This window comes from Thamnophis elegans, chromosome 7 (assembly GCF_009769535.1).
Source record: "Thamnophis elegans isolate rThaEle1 chromosome 7, rThaEle1.pri, whole genome shotgun sequence".
NCBI lineage: Eukaryota > Metazoa > Chordata > Lepidosauria > Squamata > Colubridae > Thamnophis > Thamnophis elegans.
The window spans coordinates 78341590-78362508 of record NC_045547.1 but is presented as its reverse complement, the minus strand read 5'-3'; the positions used below and the strand labels follow the sequence as shown (position 1 = coordinate 78362508).

Here is a 20919-nt window from a genome sequence, read left to right as displayed (position 1 = left end):
ACTCTACCCTACCCTATGCTACTCTACTCTATTCTTCTTCCTCATTCTATTCTGTTCTGTTCTGTTCTACCATACCCTATCCTACTCTACTCTACTCTATGCTACTCTACTCTATTCTTCTTCCTCATTCTATTCTGTTCTGTTCTACCCTACTCTACTCTACTCTACCCTACCCTACTCTACTCTACTCTATTCTTCTTCCTCATTCTATTCTACTCTACTCTATCCATTCCATTCTATTCTTTCCTATTCTATTCTATTTTATTCTATTCTAGTCTATCCTACCCTACCCTACCCTACAATACCATACCATACCATACCATACAATTCTAATCATCCCTCATCATTATCTATGCTGACTAATGCTGATGGAAGATTCCATCTCAAATATTTAGAACGTTCCAGGCAGCCTTCCTTGGTTAGTATAAAGTAATTCCCCGATCCTGTTCATTCAACATTTGCAACTCCCAACAACTGTTCGCAGCCGTTACATTGAATCCTTTAATTCTATGATCGCATGCTCTTTTTCCCCCACAGGATCCCTGCCCAGGATGGACGATGTTCAGAGAATGGGTAGCTATTCGGAGTTTCTTCCTATCCTTGTTTTTTTCTCTCTCTCTCTCTGATATTCCCCGGCCTCATATTTATCACTATGTGGCAGGGATCCTGCGGCTAAAAGCTGGATGTGGTCATCTATCATACCAATTGCACAAGAAAAAAACCCAACATAGGCTAATTTTCTTTAAATTTCGATCTTGCAGGTTTCAGCCAGACAAAGTTTGGTTCAGCCTTAGTTTTCTTTTTCTGTCCCTTTCTTCCCTCGCTACAGAAGATTTCTGGCTTCCCCCCGTTGGCATGTCCTGCATGGGAGAATGAATCATCCAGTAACTCTAATTTCCGAATCTGTCTCTGGACCTATTTGTTTGCATCTCCAGGCTCTGACCTTATCTTATTCCCTGTCACTTCTCATTATCTGATCTATCTTTGGCCTGCAAATGGTCTGCTTATGTCTTTACTGGGGAGAAGACATACTGTGTGTATCATCTCGCCTGTCCCCTTGGATATCTTACTCTCATTTATTTAGTTCTCTTCGACTCCTGTTGCCATTTTTTTCCTCCCCCAGTTTGGGGACAAATTGCATTCTTTTGTATATCATTCCCTCCTAAGAGAGCTCTCCGTTCCTTGGTTATTGCAACTTTTATTCTCTATCTCACTTTAAAACTTCCAAGTTGTTTTTATTAATGCTTGAGAATGTAGCAACAGTTAATAACTTGTGCTGTGTGGGGAGGACCTCTTTAACATGTCATATCTGTTAACCCAGGTGGCATCTGCACCAAAGACAAATCCCTTGTGTGTCCAATCACACTTGGCCAATAAAGAATTCTATTCTATTCTAGTCTCATTCCATTCCTTATTCTATTCTATTCTCTTTTCATTCCTTATTCTTTTCTATTCTATTCTCATTTAAGAGCTGAGGTGGCGCAGTGGTTAAATGCAGCACTGCAGGCTACTTCAGCTGACTGCAGTTCAGCAGTTCGGCTGTTCAAATCTCACTGACTCAGGGTTGACTCAGCCTTCCATCCTTCCGAGGTGGGTAAAATGAGGACCCGGATTGTTGGGGGCAATATGATGACTCTGTAAACCGCTTAGAGAGGGCTGAAAGCCCTATGAAGCGGTATATAAGTCTAACTGCTATTGCTATTGCTATTCCATTCCTTATTCTATTGTATTGTATTCTATTCTATTCTCATTTCATTCCCTATTCTATTCTATTCTCATTTCATTCCCTATTCTATTCTATTCTCATTCCATTCTTTATTCTATTCTATTCTCATTTCATTCCCTATTCTATTCTATTGTCATTCCATTCCTTATTCTATTCTATTCTATTCTCATTTCATTCTTTATTCTATTCTATTCTCATTTCATTCCCTATTCTATTCTATTGTCATTCCATTCCTTATTCTATTCTATTATCATTGAATTCCTTATTCTATTCTATTCTCATTTCATTCCCTATTCTATTCTCATTCCATTCCTTATTCTATTCTATTCTATTCTCATTCCATTCCCTATTCTATTCTATTCTCATTCCATTCCTTATTCTATTCTATTCTCATTCCATTCCTTATTCTGTTCTGTTCTATTCTATTCTATTGACAAATAGATAACCAAATCTTTCTTTTTAATGTCATAAAAATGTATTGTTGCAAATGCTTCTGTATATTAGAGTTTATTTTGTCACATGAATGACTATAATTACATTTGCAACAGATGTGCAGATGTCACTAGATATTTTATATCTTTTAATAAAGAACTTAAGTCTTTGATTTGGGGGGGGCAACAGTAGTGGGATTCAAAAAATGTTATTACCGGTTCTGTGGGCATGGCTTGGTGGAAGTGGCTTGGGGGGCATGACAGGGGAAGGATACTGCAAAATCCCCATTTCTTCCCGATCAGCTGGGACTTGGGAGGCGGAGAATAGATGGGGGCGGGGCCAGTCAGAAGTGGCATTTACCGGTTCTCCAAATTACCTAAAATTTCCTTCCAGCTCTATTCTATTCCAACTATCTAAAATCCAATTGGATTGATATAAAGTTTAGCCGTTCCGTGTGAGTATTGATGTTGATGAACATAGCAGAATGTCAAAATTAATCGATAGCCCTGCTATTGCCTAAAATGTATTTGATGCAAACCGCAATTGAGTTACGTCTCTGCAAGGATTTTGAAGAAGAATGGACATGTCATGTGCCAGCAATGCATTACATTCTGCTCTGTTTTCATATTAAGGCGTTGAATGTTCTTGTCTCACTTAATATGCCGCCTCTGCTCTTGTATAATGAGATCAAACAAGACAGGAGAAAGAGAACAGCATCATTTATTCAGAAAAATCCTTCTCCAACCCTTTGACACTCCTTACCACTTTTTAAATTTTTCCAACCATGTTTCATTCTATCCAATAAATTTTTTTAAAAAAAAAAAACCTGCAAAATAAAACAAATGGCATTTTGGTACATTTCACATCGCTCAGTATAGTCCAGGGGTTGGCAACATTAAATACTCAAAGAGCCACAAAGGCCCTAACCGGAAACCTCCCCCCCCCCCCCCCATTTCCATTCTGCAGCCAACCGGAAGTCCGGTTCCCTCACCATAGAGTCTCCTCCTAGCACGGCATCCTTTTTCCTCTGCTGACCGGAAGTTTGGTTCCCTCACCATAGAGTCTCCTCCTAGCGCAGTCCCCCCCCCCTTCCTCTACCTGTCCTAACCGAAAGCCCTTTCAATTGTAGAGCCAAACGGCGACAGGGAGCTGCAGCAGAGGGATGAAAGAGCCACATGCGGCTCCAGAGCCGTGGGTCGCTGCCCCTTTGTAAATAAAATCTTCAGAGGTGCCAGTGGTGCTTGGAGGTTATGGTTTTTTTAAAAAAAGACAAGATAAAGGCCACAATGGTGTGGTCCAAGTTTTGCCTGTTTTCTACAGATTCATTCTGTCTGTCTGTCTGTCTGTCTATCTCTCTATCTCTCTATCTATCATCTATCTCTCTATCTATCATCTATCTATCATCTATCTATCTATCATCTATCATCTATCTATCTATCTATCTATCTATCTATCTCTATATCTCTATATCTCTATCTATCTAGCTTTATCTATCTCTATATCTCTATATCTATCTATCTATCTATCTATCTATCTATCTATCTATCTATCTATCTATCTATCTATCTATCTATCATCTCTCTCTCTCTCTCTCACTCTATCTCTATCTATCACTATCTATCTATCTATCTATCTATCTATCTATCTATCTATCTATCTATATCTCTATATCTCTATATCTCTATATCTCTATATCTCTATATCTCTATCTATCTAGCTCTATCTATCTATCCATCCATCCATCCATCCATCCATCCATCTCTCTCTCTCTCTCTCTCTCTCTCTCTCTCTCACTATCTATCTATCCATCTATCCATCTATCCATCTATCTATCCATCTATCTATCATCCATCCATCTCTTTTGGAGTGATTAAAGTCCGGAACATCAAAAAGAATCTTACACTTTTGCGAATGTAGCCATCCGAGATAAAATTTACACAGCCTCTGTATCTGGCTACCAATCCATTCCCCAGAATTTATAGATTGAAGGATGGCAGGGGGGATCAGAAATAAACGTATAAATTAAAAATAATTTTTTCTGTATCTGATTATTATTTTTTGGCAGTCTGATCAGAAATCAGTTCTTATGGTCCAGAGTTTTCATCCATTTAAACTTTTAGATGTAGTACAAATTAGATCCATAACATCACACGAGCCATCGTCCAGCTCAGTTCTACTGTTCATACGGGCGTGCCTCCCACTGGTCAGCTGATTTTTGGGAGACACGTGTCCATGCGTGCAGGGTCATGAATGCATGTGCGTGGGGGAATCACACGTGCATGCACGGAGATGGGGGGGTGCAGCGCCCCCTGGACCCTCTTTTTGGTCCCAGGAGGCTTCAGGGAGCCCTGCTAGGGCCAAAAAGGGGTGCAGGGGTTGCATGCATGCACAGGGGGAGTGGGGGGGTCGTGCATGCATGTGCAGGGGGCAGGGCACATTGCATTATGGGTGTGGGCATGCACGTGTGAGGAGAAAAAGGTTAGCCATCACTGCCCTTCGGTGCTTTCCTTCAAACCCATAGAGCTGAAGAAGAGTTTCAAAATTTATATCCAGGAGTTGCGTTCTTGAGCTGAATGGTTCCAAGCATTATATATTCAGTTTAGCCTACAGTGTCTTTGTTCTTCAAGATTCATAGTTTTTAGAATGTCACTGCTGCTGTGTTATATGGTCCAAATATACAGTTCCACCCCCCCCCCCCCGGGCTTCCTTTCTCCTTAACTATTACAAATTTACCAACACTCCAAATCTGTACGGAATCATGAGCCTTTAAAATGTGGCATTATATGTCTTGTGGCCCACCAGCGAAGCTGGCAGCAGATTCAGACCGTGAGGAGGTTGGGGAGGAATATGGGCCACTCCTGGAGTCTGGGGAAGGCTCTGAGGAGGGCTCTGTGTCGGAGGCAGAGGGGGGGCCAGGGCCCATTTGACAGTTCTCAGCTGCCTTCGGAGTCAGACATCAGTGAGGCAGAAGAACAGCTGGAGCCTGTTCCCAGTGTGCGCATGCGCAGAGTTGCCAGACGAAAGGAACAACTAAAGAACAGGGGTCGAATTGGGAGTAAGGCCACAGGTGGATGATGAATGGCCCATCCCAGAGGAAATAAAAGAGGAGCGAAAGGGGAGTGGAGTTTGCAGGAGACAATTTGTTTGCTTAATTGGTTTGTGACTCTCCGAGGCTCCTTGCCAAGTTCTGCAGAGATCGGCCTGGCAGCGCTCCAAGCCAGATAAGGTCTGTGACTGTAAATCCTCCCTTGAAAGATTTTGCTGGATGTGTATGAGCAGAATTCACATTCAATTAATAAAAGAGGTTTTTGTCAGGACAAGGAGTTTGCTTCATGCTCTTGGGAAGCCTCGGTCAGAACAATATACCCAATATATATAGTCAACCTTTCTACTGGCTTTCAGTCCCAAAGACATAAAAAATATTATACCCATAGTTTCAGGAGCTGCCAGAGAAACAAAGAATTTCCTGGACAAAACTTCTGAATTAATATTTCCATTACGCACGCCATCAAGCCTTTGAAGAATTATCTTTTTGACTTGATCGCTGACCTCCTGTAGTCCGGGGTTCTGAACTGCTGCATTAGTCATGATGGAATTGTTCGGTGAAATCTCCAATTCATTTCATGCTGTGACAGCCAGACGGTTAAGAAAAATGCACAGCCAAACATGCTGTGTCAGTTCGCAGGAGGACTTCGTACATTCGGCCGAGATGCAATTCCGCATCCGCTCTTGATGGATTCTTTGCAAACACCCGTTTTCAGCATGCGATTCCTGAATCTAACTGCCAGACAAGAGAATGAATGCTGGTGATGGAGATCTACTAGTCCAGGGGTCAGCAAACTGTGGCTCTGGAGCCGCATGTGGCTCATTCCTCCCTCTGCTGCGGCTCCGTCACCAGTTGGCGCCACAATTTTGAGAGGAGCTTCCGGGGGAGGGGAAGAGAAGCACAGTGCGCCAGGAGAAGACTCTATGGCAAGGGGAGGGTTTCCCAGTTGTCTCCACAATTGATAGGGCTTTCGGTTATGGCAGGTAGAGGAAAAAGGATGCCGTGCTAGGAGGAGACTCTATGGGGGGGGGGGCTGAACTTCCGGTCAGCTCCTGAATTGAACGGGGGGCTTCCGGTAAGGACCTTTGTGGCTCCCGGTGTTTTCTTTTCTGTGGGAAACGGGTCCAAATGGCTCTTTGAGTGTTTAGGTTTGCCAACCCCTGTCCTAGTCCATCCTCCCCGCCCAAACAGGAGACCCTAAACCCGTGATGGTGAACTTTTGGCACTTGTGCCACAGGTGGCACATGGAGCCTTCTCTGGGGGCACACGAGCTGTTGCCCCAGCTCAGCTCCATCGTGCATGCCTCCCAATGGTCAGCTGATTTTTGGATCTCTGCCACACATGCACAGGGAGTGGGGCGCATGAGGGAGATGCATGTGTATGCACAGGGGGAGTGGAGGAAATGCGGGGGGCACACCCCCCCCATGCCCCATTTTTGGTCCCAAAACGGGCCATGGGAGGTTGCGCACACATGCGTAGCGTGGTGGGGGCGCAGGGAGGCGGGGAGCAGGGGGGATGTCACACACATATTGCCTTATGGGTGTGGTCATGCGCACATGTGCTGTAGCGCATGTACACTTTTGGCACTTTTGAAAGCCTCCAGTGATGGAGCATCCACAACTTCTGGAGGCAACTTCTGACTCCACTGATTAATTATTCTCACTGTCAGGAAATTTCTCCTCAGTTCTAAGTGGCTTCTCTTCTTGATTAGTTTCCACCCATTGCTTCTACCTTCAGGTACTTTGGAGAATAGTTTGACTCCCTCTTCTTTGGAGCAACCCCTGAGATATTGGAAGACTGCTATCATGTCTCCCCTGGTCCTTCTTTTCATTAAACTAGACATACCCAGTTCCTGCAGCTGTTCTTCATATCTTTTAGCCTTCACCCTCCCTAATCACCTTGGACATCCAGAGAGCGAGACACGTGATTTAAAATAAATTCACCCCCAAGTTAAATTTATTTTGAATCCCGCATCTCACTATCTGAGATACTGTAAATAGTCAAGCTTACAGTATTCACATGTTCTTTTTGATATATGACAGAAATATGCTTTACTGCGGTATGCTGGGTAATGTACAAAATATTACTTAAGGGATTTGCGCCTGAAGTCTAGCAAACTTTCAGATCTGCCCAAAAGTTTTTGAGGTTAGTTAAAAAATTTACCACTTATTGAGCATGGCATATCATTTCACCATTTTAAATTGCAGAATGGTATCTCTAACGGCTATAAGTGATGGGACATCTGTTCCCATTAAACAGTTCTAATTGCCAGTCAACATTAGGCTAAATGGGTTTCCTGGGAGATATCTCCATAAAGCAGCAATCCTGATTTTGTTAGCTCATTTCAACACATTCCCTTTATGGAATCCTTGCATACTAATAGAAACATTGCAAGTTCTGTCTTTAAAAACTTAATTTGGCCTGTTTTTGCCCAATCTGCAAATCACCTGCCTTTATACAGCGCAGTCCATGGGCCCATAAGGAAGTCTGTAAGTATATGATTGGATGTCTCAAGCAGAAACAGATTAACAGAGTTGGAAGGGACCTTGTAGGTCATCTAGTCCAACCCCCCAACACACACCCAAGCAGGAGACCCTTCACCATTTCTGACAGGTGGCAGTCCAGTCTCTTCTTGAAAACTTCGCGTGATGAATCTCCCACAACTTTTGAAGGCAACGTCTGTTCCACTGGTTGATTGCTCTCCCTGTCAGAAAATGTCTCCTTATATCCAGGTTGCATCTCTCTTTGATTAGTTTCCATCCATTGTTTTGTTTTTTGTTTTTTGTCTTGCCTTTTGGAAAATAGGTTTTCCCTCTTCTTTGTGTCAGCCCTCAAATATTGGAACTCTGCTATCATGTGGCCCTTCTTTTCGCCATACAAGACCTACTCAATCCCTGCAATTGTTCTTCATATGTTTTAGCCTCAATCATTCCTTAATCATCTTTATTGCTCTTTTCTGCAGTCTTTCCACGTCTTTTCTAGAATATGATGACCAGAACTGGATGCAATATTCCAAGTATGGCCTTAACAAGGCTTTATAAAGTGGTGTTAATACTTTATAGTATTATAAAGGTTTAAGTATTATACTAATGCTTTGCATATTCTGTAACTGCTCACCATTCTCTATTTCTTCTGTTGCCTTAACACACGTTCCCACCAATTTAACTTTCTTGTAGTAGTGGTGCAAACATCAGGTTTCTCTCTCTTGAATAGAGGACAAATTCATTTGATAGCTACTGGTCCTACATAACTATCCCATCCAGTGGTGGGATTCAATTTTTTTTTACTACTGGTTCTGTGGGCGTGGTGTGGTTTGGTGGGCGTGGCTTGGTGGGGGTGGCAGGGGAAGGATACTGCAAAATCCCCATTACCTCCCCACTCCTGGGGGAAGGATACTTCAAAATCTCCATTCCCTCCCCACTCCAGGGGAAGATACTGCAAAATCCCCATTCCCTCCTCACTCCAGGGGAAGGATACTGCAAAATCTCCATTCCCTCCCCACTCCTGGGGGAAGGATACTTCAAAATCTCCATTCCCTCCCCACTCCTGGGGGAAGGATACTTCAAAATCTCCATTCCCACCTGCTCCAGGGGGAGGATATTGCAAAATCCCCATTCCCTCCCTGCTTCGGGGGGGAAGGATACTGCAAAATCCCCATTCCCTCCCCACTCCTGGGGGAAGGATACTTCAAAATCTCCATTCCCACCTGCTCCAGGGGAAGGATATTGCAAAATCCCCATTCCCTCCCTGCTTCGGAGGAAGGATACTGTAAAATCTCCATTCCCACCCACTCCAGGGGAAGGATACTGCAAAATCTCCATTCCCTCCTCACCCCACTAAGCTGCTTTCCAGCTCTGTTCTCTTGTTCAGGGCAACAAAACCAGCTGGGACTTGGGAGGCAGCGAATAGATAGGGGGCGGGGCCAGCCAGAGATAGCATTTGCCAGTTCTCCGAACTACTGAAAATTTCCGCTACCGGTTTGCCAGAACCGGTCAGAACCGGCTGAATACCACCTCTGATCCCATCTCATGCTTCTTAAGACTGTAAAGGTAAAAAAAAACCTGGTCTATTTGAACTGAGTCAAGAAATGAACTGACCTTTATCTCTCCGATGTCTTTAGATGGGAGATATCCGGAGCAATCATCGGCACTGAATGTGGGACCTTGGAATCAGGCTCATCTGCCGTGTTCCTCAGAGAAGGAGAGAGAAAACTATGCACTCCATACATGGACATGACAGGTTATGGGAATCTGAGGTTTTATTTCAGCATGGGTAAGTAGTATGTGCACACTATTTCATATTTTCCTACAGTGGAGGAGATTACGTTCAAGTGAATTGGTCTCCAGCTTGTTTCTCCAAGATAAAAGAGATCAAAGGTAAAATGTTTTCCCTGTCCGGTCATTTCTGACTTTAGTACAGTGTCAAACTCATGTCATCACGTGACGTATAAGGATGTTTTTCCCCTTCACTATACCGGCCGCGGGCATGGCCAGCCGGGAGTTTAACAGCCCTGCTCTAATAGGTAGTGCTCCTCTCCATTTCTTAGCTGAGGGAGCCAGCACCTATAAGAGCCAGCACGATATAAGAGCCAAGATGGCGCAGTGGTTAGGGTGCAGTACTGCAGGCCACTTCAGCTGACTGTTATCTGCAGTTCAGCGGTTCTAATCTCACCGGCTCAAGGTTGACTCAGCCTCCCATCCTTCCGAGGTGGGTGAAATGAGGACCCAGACTGTGGGGGCGATATGCTGACTCTGTAAACCGCTTAGAGAGGGCTGAAAGCCCTATGAAGCGGTATATAAGTCTTAACAAAAAACTTCCTGGAGACATTTCTGTGGTCATGTGACCAGCATGACTCCCAGACACCTGAAACACGGTTATCTTTCCCGCCAAAGTGGTACCTATCTATCTACTTGCATTCACATGTTTTCGAACTGCTGGGTGGGCAGAAGCGGAGGCAAGAACAGGAGCTCACCCGTCACATGGCCCTTGGGTCTCTAACTGCCGACCTTCCAGATGACAATCCACCATTTTAACCACTAGGCCACTCCATCCCCTTTCTGTAAGCTACATTTATGCAAATCAATCTTTTATGTATTTACCCTTTCAAAGTCCTCCAGTCCGAACTGGGAGTTCTCCTAGATTCAAGACTACTGCTCAAAGGAACTCCTACAGTGGCATGCAGAGTTTTTTGTCCATCCTTTATCCCCCACAATAACAACCTTTTGAAGTCAGGTAGGCTAAGACTGGCCTGTTGTGGCACGCCAGCAGCCGGTGGATCTGGCAGCAAATTCGGACAATGAGGAGGTTGGAGGGGGGGGAACATGGGCCAATCCTGGAGTCTGGGGAAGGCTCTCATGAAAAGGAAGCAAATGACCAGCTGTCTGCAAGGAATATCAACCCTTCCGTTCCCCACTATCCTGTCAGAGCTGAAGAAGCTTCTTGGATGAGAAGTGAAACATCTTCAAAAGAAAAAACAAGAAAGTCCAGTTGCCTCCTGAAAAAGCACCTTTGGGACAACCATGACGTGGATGACTGAGAATCTCTACATTTAACTATACAATTTGGGATGAAGACCCTTGGAATGGTGTGGGAGTAGGAATGGATTTCCAGAGGAAAATAATTGCAGACTATAGGAACCATTTGCACCACTCAGATGACCTTAAGGACACAGACAAACCTCCAAGTGGCCTCAAGGACCCTCTAAAAGGATGCAAATGACCAGCTGTCTGCAAGGAATATAAAGCCTTCCATTCCTCATTTATCCTATCAGAGCTGAAGAAACTTCTTGGATGAGAAGTGAAACATCTTCAAAAGAAAAAAACAAGAAAGTCCAGTTGCCTCCTGAAAAAGCACCTTTGGGACAACCATGACCTGGAAGATTGAGACTTTTAGCTATACAATTTGGGATGAAGACCCTCGGAATGGTGTGGGAGAAGGAATAGATTTCCAGAGGGAAATAATTGCAGACTACAGGAACCATTTGCACCACTCAGGAGACTCCTGAGGACACAGACAAACCTCCAAGTGCTTCAAGGACCCTCTAAAAGGATGCAAATGACCAGCTGTCTGCAAGGAATATAAATCCTTCAATTCCTCCCTATCCTATCAGAGCTGAAGAAGCTTCTTGGATGAGAAACGAAACGTCTTCAAAAGAAAAACCAAGAAAGTCCAGTTGCCTCCTGAAAAAGCATCGTTGGGAGATGCCACTACTGATTTTTCATTAATCTTTCCATGATTGGAACTAAGGCTGAGACCAGCAGAGGAATTTAAATTTCGCAATCCAATGCAGCTGGTTTTCCTAACATTCCTCCTTCACCTTCCCTTCCCCCGAATATTATTTTGCAACGTCCGCAAATCGGGGTAAACTGTACGGGAGAACTCATCCTTTCAACACTACGTCCATTAATGCGAAATGGAAAGAGCAAGAAAGGAAACAGAACGGATCTGTTTTCCCTGGTGAAACTGGTTTTTTTTCTGTCAACAAGATACAAAAACACTGTTTCTTACTGGAAGGGAATGCTCTGATCTTCCGTCTCAATTGTCAAATCCCATCTGTACCGTCTGATGGACCAAGAGTGCAGCAGGAAAGGGAGTCTCTTGTGCATCCCAGAGAGCCACACCTGACGGAAAACAGGAAGGACACTTTCCTCAACCTCCTGAACTCCGAGACAAAGCTGTTAGTTCAGCACAGCTTGGATGATCTCACTGAAAACACTTCGCTTGTGTGAAAATGAGTTGGCGGAATATTCAGATGTTGCTTTAAAAAAAAAAAGAATGGGTTTTATTTGGAGTTTAAAATGCAAGCGTTCTACTGGCTGTCACGCCTGCAAGCCATCTTTTCTTTTGGACTTTCTGGACCGCCACACTTTCTACTATGCATTTTCTATTGTGGGGAAATGGGATTGTACGGAGTTAGATGCTATGTAGCCATAACAACATTCTTTCTAGAAAACCAAGGTCATCCTTTGTCTTTGCACGTCTGCACCTGGCCGGAACTGGATGGGTGGAACTGCATGCATGGCAGTGGGAGATTGGACCATGGGATGGACTTGTGGGTGTGGGGGCAAGATCTTGAACTTTCAACTGGGTGGGGAAAACCTGGAAGCTTTCAGATTCGGGTTTCCCCAGATGTGCCAACATGGCTCTCTTCATCAATTGGAACTTTGAGGAAACTTTTGCCTCGGACTCTGATTTACTTTTGGATGCTATTTGGAACCCTGGCATTATCCCAAATCTTACACTAGTTTAGTTTCATTAGCATCAGGCCATGAGAAAATGCAAATATCAATCTCTATTATGTGGGGGAGGGGAACTCCTCAGCATGCATTGAATGAGGTTATCAAGATGGATGGTGTTAGATGTTGTTACAATTACAGCAGTGGTGGGTTTCAAAAATTGTTCGAACCTACTCTGTGGGTGTGGCCTCCTTTGTGGGAGTGGCTTGCTGCCCATGTGACCGGATGGGAGTGGCTTGACGCCCATGTGACCAGATATGAAGATGCCGACGACATTTGTCAGAACCACCTTAATTACCTCACACACAGCACTGGCATGCATAAGAATAGGATGTAAATGTGTTTTTTAAAAGACATCTTTGGTTTGCGTTAAAACAACTTCAACACACACAATGTTCTGATTGCAAACGCAGTAGTCATCCTTACCTTTCACAGAGGCACTGAGTTTTGTAAATATGAGCATGATAGTGTAGAATAATCATATCCAAGGACCAGTGGTGGGTTTCAAAAATTTTTGGGACCTCTTCTGTAGGTGTGGCCTGCTTTCCGGGTCCACTGGTGGAACCTCTTCTAACCGGTTCGGTAGATTTGACGAACCAGTTCTACCGAATAGGTGCGAACTGGTAGGAACCCACCTCTGAATTACACATAAACATTTCCTTTTTAAAGCCACATTCAATCATGCAATCCTTCCCCCTGTTGTTGTGGCCCACCAGTGGCCAACGGAGCTGGTGGCAGACTCAGACAGTGAGGAAGTTGGGGAGAAACATGGGCCAGTCCTGGAGTCTGGGGAAGGCTATGATGAGGGCTCTGCATCAGAGGCAGAGAGGGGGCCAGGGCTGTCCAAAGTTGTGAGCTGTCTTCGGAGTCAGAGATTCAGTGGGGCAGAAGAACAGTTGGAGCCTGTTCCCGATGTCCGCATGCACAGAGCTGCAAGTAGAAGGGCCAACTCAGGAGTAAAGCCACAGGTGGACAGTGAATGGCCCCTCCCATAGGGAAGAAAGAGGAGTGAAAGGGGAGTGGAGTTTGCAGGAGACCATTAGTTCGCTTAATTAGTGTGAAGATTTGTTCGTGACTCTCAGAGACTCCTTGCCAAGTATTTTCTTGTACAGCGTTACATTTAGAAGATATCGACCTGGCAGCTCTCCAAGCCTGATAAGGTCTGTAATTGTAAATTCACCCTTGAAAGACTGTTTGCCGGGACTTTACTGGATGTGAATGAGAGGAATTCACATTAGCTTAATAAAAAGGGGTTTTTATCGGGACAAAGACTCTGTTTTGTGATTTGGTGAGAATATTTGGTCAGAATAACCTGTAGCCTGAAATTGCACAGTCCTAGCGGGTCTAATTCTACTGTTGATAATTCAATTGCTGTAAATCTGTGCACTTTTATGAAGATTAAACCAACAGTCCATTATTACTGATAATGTAAGAGCAATTTCAAAATAAATGTGCGTAATGTACAAGAAATTTGAAACAGAGAACTGAAATGTTTTAAATACAGTCTCAGGTTTTAAAAAATGCCAAGTAGGTCTCTTCTGATTTAAAAACTTAATTGAGCAGTAAATTATTTGCAAGTGTGGGACTCTTCAATTGATATTTAACTGTTCTTACACTACACAGGAGTATAGTAATAAATCAAAAGAACATTAGGGCACACAATTTGTTCTTGTTCTTTCTTAGTTATCTATGGTTACTTGGTGAACCAGATCTTTGATATGAAGTTCATTCTTAAAGATGTTAATGTGTTGTGGAATTAAATCCTCCAAAATTAGAATTTGTGAGTTTGGGATATATCATGTTTCAAAAAAACTGTGACAAATAGGTGATAATGAATTCTTGGAAGGACATGACCACACCAGAATCCAAAGGTTGACTCAATAAATCTGTCAACTGTCAGTCTTTGAACTTGCCGAGTTGGTTCAGTGGTTAGAGTGCAGCACTGCAGGCTACTTCAGCTGACTGCAGTTCTGCAATTCGGCTGTTCAAATCTCACCGGCTCAAGGTTGACTCAGCCTTCCATCCTTCCGAGGTGGGTAAAATGAGGACCCGGATTGTTGGGGGCAATATGCTGACTCTGTAAACCGCTTAGAGAGGGCTGAAAGCCCTATTAAGCGGTATATAAGTCTAACTGCTATTGCTATTGCTATTGCTATTGCTTTTTATAAGGCAACGTGGTTCTGCATTATCTAAATTTAAGCTAAGGTTCAAAATTGAAATATCATTACATACTGGGTATAATTAAATTATTATTTTAATTAAATGTTAGATCAGTTCTGATCCTTTACTGCCGTATTTCTATATGTCCAGACAAGGTATTTTTACATTATCTCTTCCAAGAGCACAGAAAACTGAAATTCTGATTAAGATATAAGGAAAATAAGTAAAAGAGAACATGGAATAATAAGAGTTGGAAGGGACCTTGGAAGTGTTTTAATCCAACACCGTGCTCAAGCAGGAGAGCCTTTCAGTTTAAACGTTGAACAGGGGTGTCAAACTCGATTTCATTGAGGGCCGCGTCAGGATTGTGTTTGACCTCAGGGAGCTGGGTTGGGCAGTGGCCAGGGTAGGTGTGACCCGTTCAACATCACTTGTGTCGGGGGCGCCTGTAGTGGCCCGAGTGCTCTGCCAGCCAAAACAGGCTCACAAGCTCCGTTTTCAGCTGCAACAGCCTCCTGCAATCCTTTGCCAGAGAAAACAGATCTCGGGAGGGCTGCCCATGGCCCTCACTAGCTCCGTTTTCAGCTGCGACAGCCTCCTGCAACCCTTTGCCAGAGAAAACGGATCTCGGGAGGGCTGCCCATGGCCCTCACTAGCTCCGTTTTCAGCTGCAACAGCCTCCTGCAACCCTTTGCCAGCGAAAACGGATCCCGGGAGCGCTGCCCATGGCCCTCACTAGCTCCGTTTTCAGCTGCGACAGCCTCCTGCAACCCTCTGCCAACGAAAACGGATCCCGGGAGGGCTGCCCATGGCCCTCACTAGCTCCGTTTTCAGCTGCGACAGCCTCCTGCAACCCTTTGCCAGCGAAAACGGATCTCAGGAGGGCTGCCCATGGCCCTCACTAGCTCCGTTTTCGGCTGCGACAGCCTCCTGCAACCCTTTGCCAGTGAAAGCGGATCTCAGGAGGGCTGCCCATGGCCCCCACTAGCTCTGTTTTTAGCTGCGACAGCCTCCTGCAATCCTTTGCCAGCGAAAACGGATCTCAGGAGCGCTGCCCATGGCCCTCACTAGCTCCGTTTTCAGCCGCGACAGCCTCCTGCAACCCTCTGCCAACGAAACGGAGCTCAGAAGAAAACGGAGCTCCGTTTCTGCTGGCAGAGGCACCGTGGGCCGGTCCTTCACTGTTTCCAGGGTGGCCATGGAGGCCAGATCTAAGCACCCCATGGGCTGGAACTGCCCCCCAGGCCTTGAGTTTGACACCCCTGCCTTAAGGTAAAGAATGGTTGGTGGATTGGGGGAAGGTCATTTTTAACACTGGGGAAATTGGTAAGAAACCTGCTATACGTATAGGCCATTGTATTATGCATATTATTGTTCCACTTGTATTAGAATGAAAGAAAGATGAATATTCAGAATTATTTCCCCTGTATTGGCCCACGTTGCCTTAATAAACCCAAAACAGTCATTGTCACTATTAAAATAGAAAGAAAGTTAATGCATCTTGCATCTTGTTTCAGGGGGAAGCTGCGGCAGTGGAGAAGCTCATGAAAACGATGTCCTATTATATGCAAAAATTGAAGGAAGAAAAGATCACATACCTCTTGATGTAATGACCTATGCTTCCCACAGGGTAAGTATTCAACATATATCCTGAAAAGAGCATTAATTGATTACAGTGGCCTGATTCCGAGCTGTAAAGGAAGAAGAATATCTGCTAACACCACTTTCTGAAACTCTTTTTGGACACTGTGGGTCACTTTTAAAGGTTGATGATGGGATGCAGAAAAAAATTCTGAACCATTCGTGAAAGGAAATTTAGCATCTGAGGGTGTGAATTTGAAGGAATTGAATTTAAATTTAATTAAATAAATTATATTTAAATTTAAATTGGGGATCCTGGAGCTTGAAGGTACTACATTTAAACTGAGAGTCTTGGGGTTTCAAGGAGCTAAATTTAAACTGAGGGTCTTAGGGTTTCAAGGAACTACATTTAAACTGAGGGTCTTATGGTTTGAAGGAGCTAAATTAAACCTCTAGGGTTTGAAAGAGCTACATTTAAACTGAGGGTCTTAGGGTTTCAAGGAGCTAAATTTAAACTGAGGGTCTTAGGGTTTCAAGGAACTACATCTAAACTGAGGGTCTTATGGTTTGAAGGAGCTAAATTTAAACTCTTAGGGTTTGAAAGAGCTACATCTAAACTGAGGGTCTTATGGTTTGAGGAGCTAAATTTAAACTCTTAGGGTTTGAAGGAGCTAAATTTAAACTGAGGGTCTTAGGGTTTCAAAGAACTACATTAAACTGAGGGTCTTAGGGTTTGAAGGAGCTAAATTTAAACTGAGGGTCTTAGGGTTTCAAGGATACTACATTTAAACTGAGGGTCTTAGGGTTTCAAGGAACTACATTTAAACTGAGAATCTTAGGGTTTGAAGGAGCTAATTTAAACTGAGGATTTTAGGGTTTGAAGGAGCTACATTTGAACTGATGGTCTTAGGGTTTAAAGGAGCTTCATTTAAACTGCGGGTCTTAGGGTTTGAAGAAACTAAATCTGAACAGAGGATTCTATGTCTCTATGCCTTTGGGAGCTATAATTTAACACCGGAGTGGGATAAACCAGGGTTATCTTCTTATGAGAATTTTTTAAAAAAATCCTTACACATTTAAATAAAACTGAAGCTCCAGATTCCTTGCAGGCCTTTCATCCCGCTCTCCCTCCCAAAAACACAAAATACCCAACATATTAGAAATGTTTATATATTTATTCTATAAAACTAAGTGCATACAGGTATAGATAAGTATATATACGTTTATATACTTAGTATATAAACGTTCCTATATATGTTGCTTCTTAAACGTCCACAAAAGAGACTTAAAAGAAGATGGATCAACAAGGCTTAGGAGCACATAGGCTGGAAAAATGTGGAAGGGGGGAGGGAGAAGGAGGGAGAAGGAGGAGGAAGAAGAGGTAGTGGATCTGGGTACTTGAGAGATCAGCCTTCTGCCTATTACCTCCCTCCGACCGATTAGATCGCAGAGACTGGGCCTCCTCCGAATCCCATCTGCCAGTCAATGTCGACTGGCGACTACACGGAGGAGAGCCTTTTCTGTTGCAGCTCCGACCCTGTGGAACGAACTCCCCGTCGAGATCCGCACCCTCACCACCATCCAGACCTTCCGCACAGCCCTCAAGACCTGGCTCTCCCATCAGGCCTGGGGATAGGTTCCCAATTTACCCGCCCGAGTGTTGACTGTTGAATGCAAGTTGTGTTTTATTATTTTTCTTTTGTTCACACTTTGTTTGTCTTTTGATATTGCACCCCCTTCCCTGTGATTGTAAGCCGCCCTGAGTCCCCTCAGGGAAAAGGGCGGCCTATAAATCTTAATAAAATGACTAAAAAAAAAGAGGAGGAGGAGGAGGAGGAGGAGGAGGAGGAGGAGGAGGAGGAGGAGGAGGAGGAGATGGAAACTAATCAAGGAGAGAAGCAATCTAAAACTAAGGAGAAATTTCCTAACTGTGAGAACAATCTATCAGCGGAATGATATGGAGGCTCCAGCAGTGAAGGCCTTTAAGAAGAAGCTGGACAACCATTTGTTACAAATAGTATAGATTTATTTATTTATTTATTTATTTATTTATTTATTTATTTATTTATTTATTTAGTTTATTTATTTATTTATAGTTTATTTATTTGTTAGTTAGTTAGTTTGTTTGTTTGTCACTCATATACAAGATAACAGGAATAAGAATGAACATGAATAAGGGACACAGGAAATGGATGCAAAGAAATGGGGGCAGGGACCTTAGGCACGCTGGTGCGCTTATGCACGCCCCCTTTACCGACCTTTCTTAGGAATGAGGTGAGGTCAACAGTAGACAGTTTAAAGTTAAAGTTATGGGGGGTTTGAGGAGCTCCTCCTTGAGCAGGGGGTTGGACCAGAAGACCTCCAAGATCCCTTCCAATTCAATTATTCTGTATATTCTGCATTTATCATTCTTTTGTTCTACAGACGGCAAAGTGTTTAAAATTAACCACAATTGTCTGCTCTTCGTTGTTTCTATCTAAGAATCCCTCTTTGGTCTCAGTGGTCATCGGTCCAGAACTTCAGACCCCGGCAACCAAATTCTGCCTCAAGCAGAAGAATCACCAAGGGCATAACCGAAATATCTGGGCTGTTGATTACTTCCATGTCCTGCCAGTCCTGCCTTTCACTGTTACGCATATGATCCAGTTTTCCATTAACTTGGGATGCGGAACCCATCAACCAGGCAACAGGTAAAACGAGCCCAGATGGCATTGCAAAATACAATTCATTCTTTAATTTGTGTAGGCTGCCCTGCAACTTACAACAGTTAATTCACTGGCTGTTTGAAGTTATAAGGGCCCTTGGGGAAAAAGTGACTTACGACCATTTTTTTCACAGTTACAGCTGTTATAGCATCCTCATGGTCACGTGGTCGAAATTCAGTCGCTTGGCAACTGGCTCACATTTATGACGGTTGCAGCATCCCGGGGTCCTTCTGACAAAGAGCCAAGTCAATGGGGAAGCCAGATTCACTTAACAACTGGGTTACTAACTTACCGTATTTTCCGGAGTATAAGACGCACCTTTTTCCCTCAAAAAAAGAGGCTGAAAGTCTGGGTGCGTCTTATACACTGAATACAGCATTTTTTTGCCTCCTGAAACCCCCGCCTTCACCAAAATGGCCATGCATAGCCTTTTGGAGGCTTCCAGAGTGCTCCTGGGGGCTGGGGAGGGCAGAAATGAGCAAAAAGTGGGCCTTTTTTTTGCTCATTTTTGGCCCTACCCCACCCGCAGTAGCACTCTACAAGCCTCCTAAAGGCTATGCATGCCCTTTTGGGGGGGGGGGGAAACCGGACCCATTTTTGCAAAAAAACAGGCCGTTTTTGGGGAGGTCTGCAGAGTGCAAAAACTTTTTTTGCCTCTTCAAAATCTTGGTGTGTCTTATATTCTGGTGTGTCTTATGCTCCGAAAAATATGGTAACAATGGCAGGGATTAACGCAAAAACGGTGGCAAGAAAGGTCGAAAAATGGGGCAAAACTCACTTAACCAATGTCTCGCTTAGCAGCATGAATGTTCGGCTCAATTGTGGTCGTAGCTTGAGGGCTACCTGTATAGTCCTCACTGTCTGAGGAATTAGGGAAGAGGCAGTGTGCATGTTACACTAGTAAACTGTTCTGGGTGCCTGGATTTTAAAAAGAGTCCTTGCACACATAAGAGTTTCTGTCTTATTTGTTAGTCTATACTAGTAGTCACCAACTGGTGTCCATTGACCACTGGTGGTCCACGAGAAAATATTTTGGTGGTCCGCAGAAAAATTATTTGCATTTTTTGTATTGCACTAAATCAGGGGTCCTCAAATTACGGCCCCTGGGCCAGATATGTGCAATGAACGCTTGTGTTGCTGCAGAGAGTCTCCCCCTTCAGGGTCTTTTTGTGGGGGTCAGAGTGGGCAGAAATTGGACTTGGGGTCTGCTTCGGCCTCCTGGTGTGGGGCTTTGGGCGAAGGCTGGAAAGAAGAGCCGCTGGTGGCGAAGAGCCGGAGGGCCTCGTTCCAGTGGGACTGCGTCACGGCCTGGAACTGGCTGACCATCTCAGCCCGCTGAGCCTCCAGGCCAGTGGTGGGATTCAAATAATTTAACAACCGGTTCTCTGTCCTAATGATTTCTTCCAATAACCAGTTCACCAAACTGCTCAGAAAGTTAACAACCGGTTCTCCCGAAGTGGTGCGAACTGGCTGAATCCCACCACTGCTCCAGGCATGGGAATAGTGTCTCCTGCTTACTATGGCAGAGGTGAAGATGGCAGAGATAGCAGGATTAACATGGGCCTTCTGCACTTAATAAACAAACAAACAAATAGAAAGCTAGGGGAAAGAAATGGTTAAAAAATAGAAAGCGTAGCTTTCCCCCATCAGGTTTTTCCAGGGATAGGGGATTCCAAGAAGCTACCTCGCCTAGAAACCGTGATTCAAAATTCTTTGAGATAAAGCAGGCTGGTTAAAAAAAAAATCCCCTTTTTCATCCTTCCTGCCACACATTGTTGTGAGTCTTTTGAGCCTGCTGTAGATTTATATGCAAATGTGGGCCTTCTTCCTATAGATATTTATTTCTTCTGCTGGTGCTGAGCTCGATATCACCGCAGGATGGGGGACCTAAAGTGTTTCCATTTTTAGTCAGCGGTGCTGAATCGAAGCTGTAATATGAATAATTCTTTTTTTTTTTTAAACGAAACTCTCTTTTAAGATACACGGATCAGCATAATTTTCTGCTTGATCGCAAAGCTTTCCTCACGGAGCCTT

The 20919-nt window shown here is 44.0% G+C and overlaps 1 protein-coding gene across 1 annotated transcript in view; it reads left to right on the top strand.

Moving 5' to 3' along the window:
• RELN (reelin) overlaps positions 1-20919 on the top strand; it is a 380071-nt gene that overhangs the window by 209441 nt on the left and 149711 nt on the right. The window contains 3 exon segments of the mRNA XM_032221885.1: positions 9325-9476; positions 16117-16229; positions 18662-18870. Of these exon segments, the coding sequence (XP_032077776.1) occupies positions 9325-9476; positions 16117-16229; positions 18662-18870 (474 nt within the window).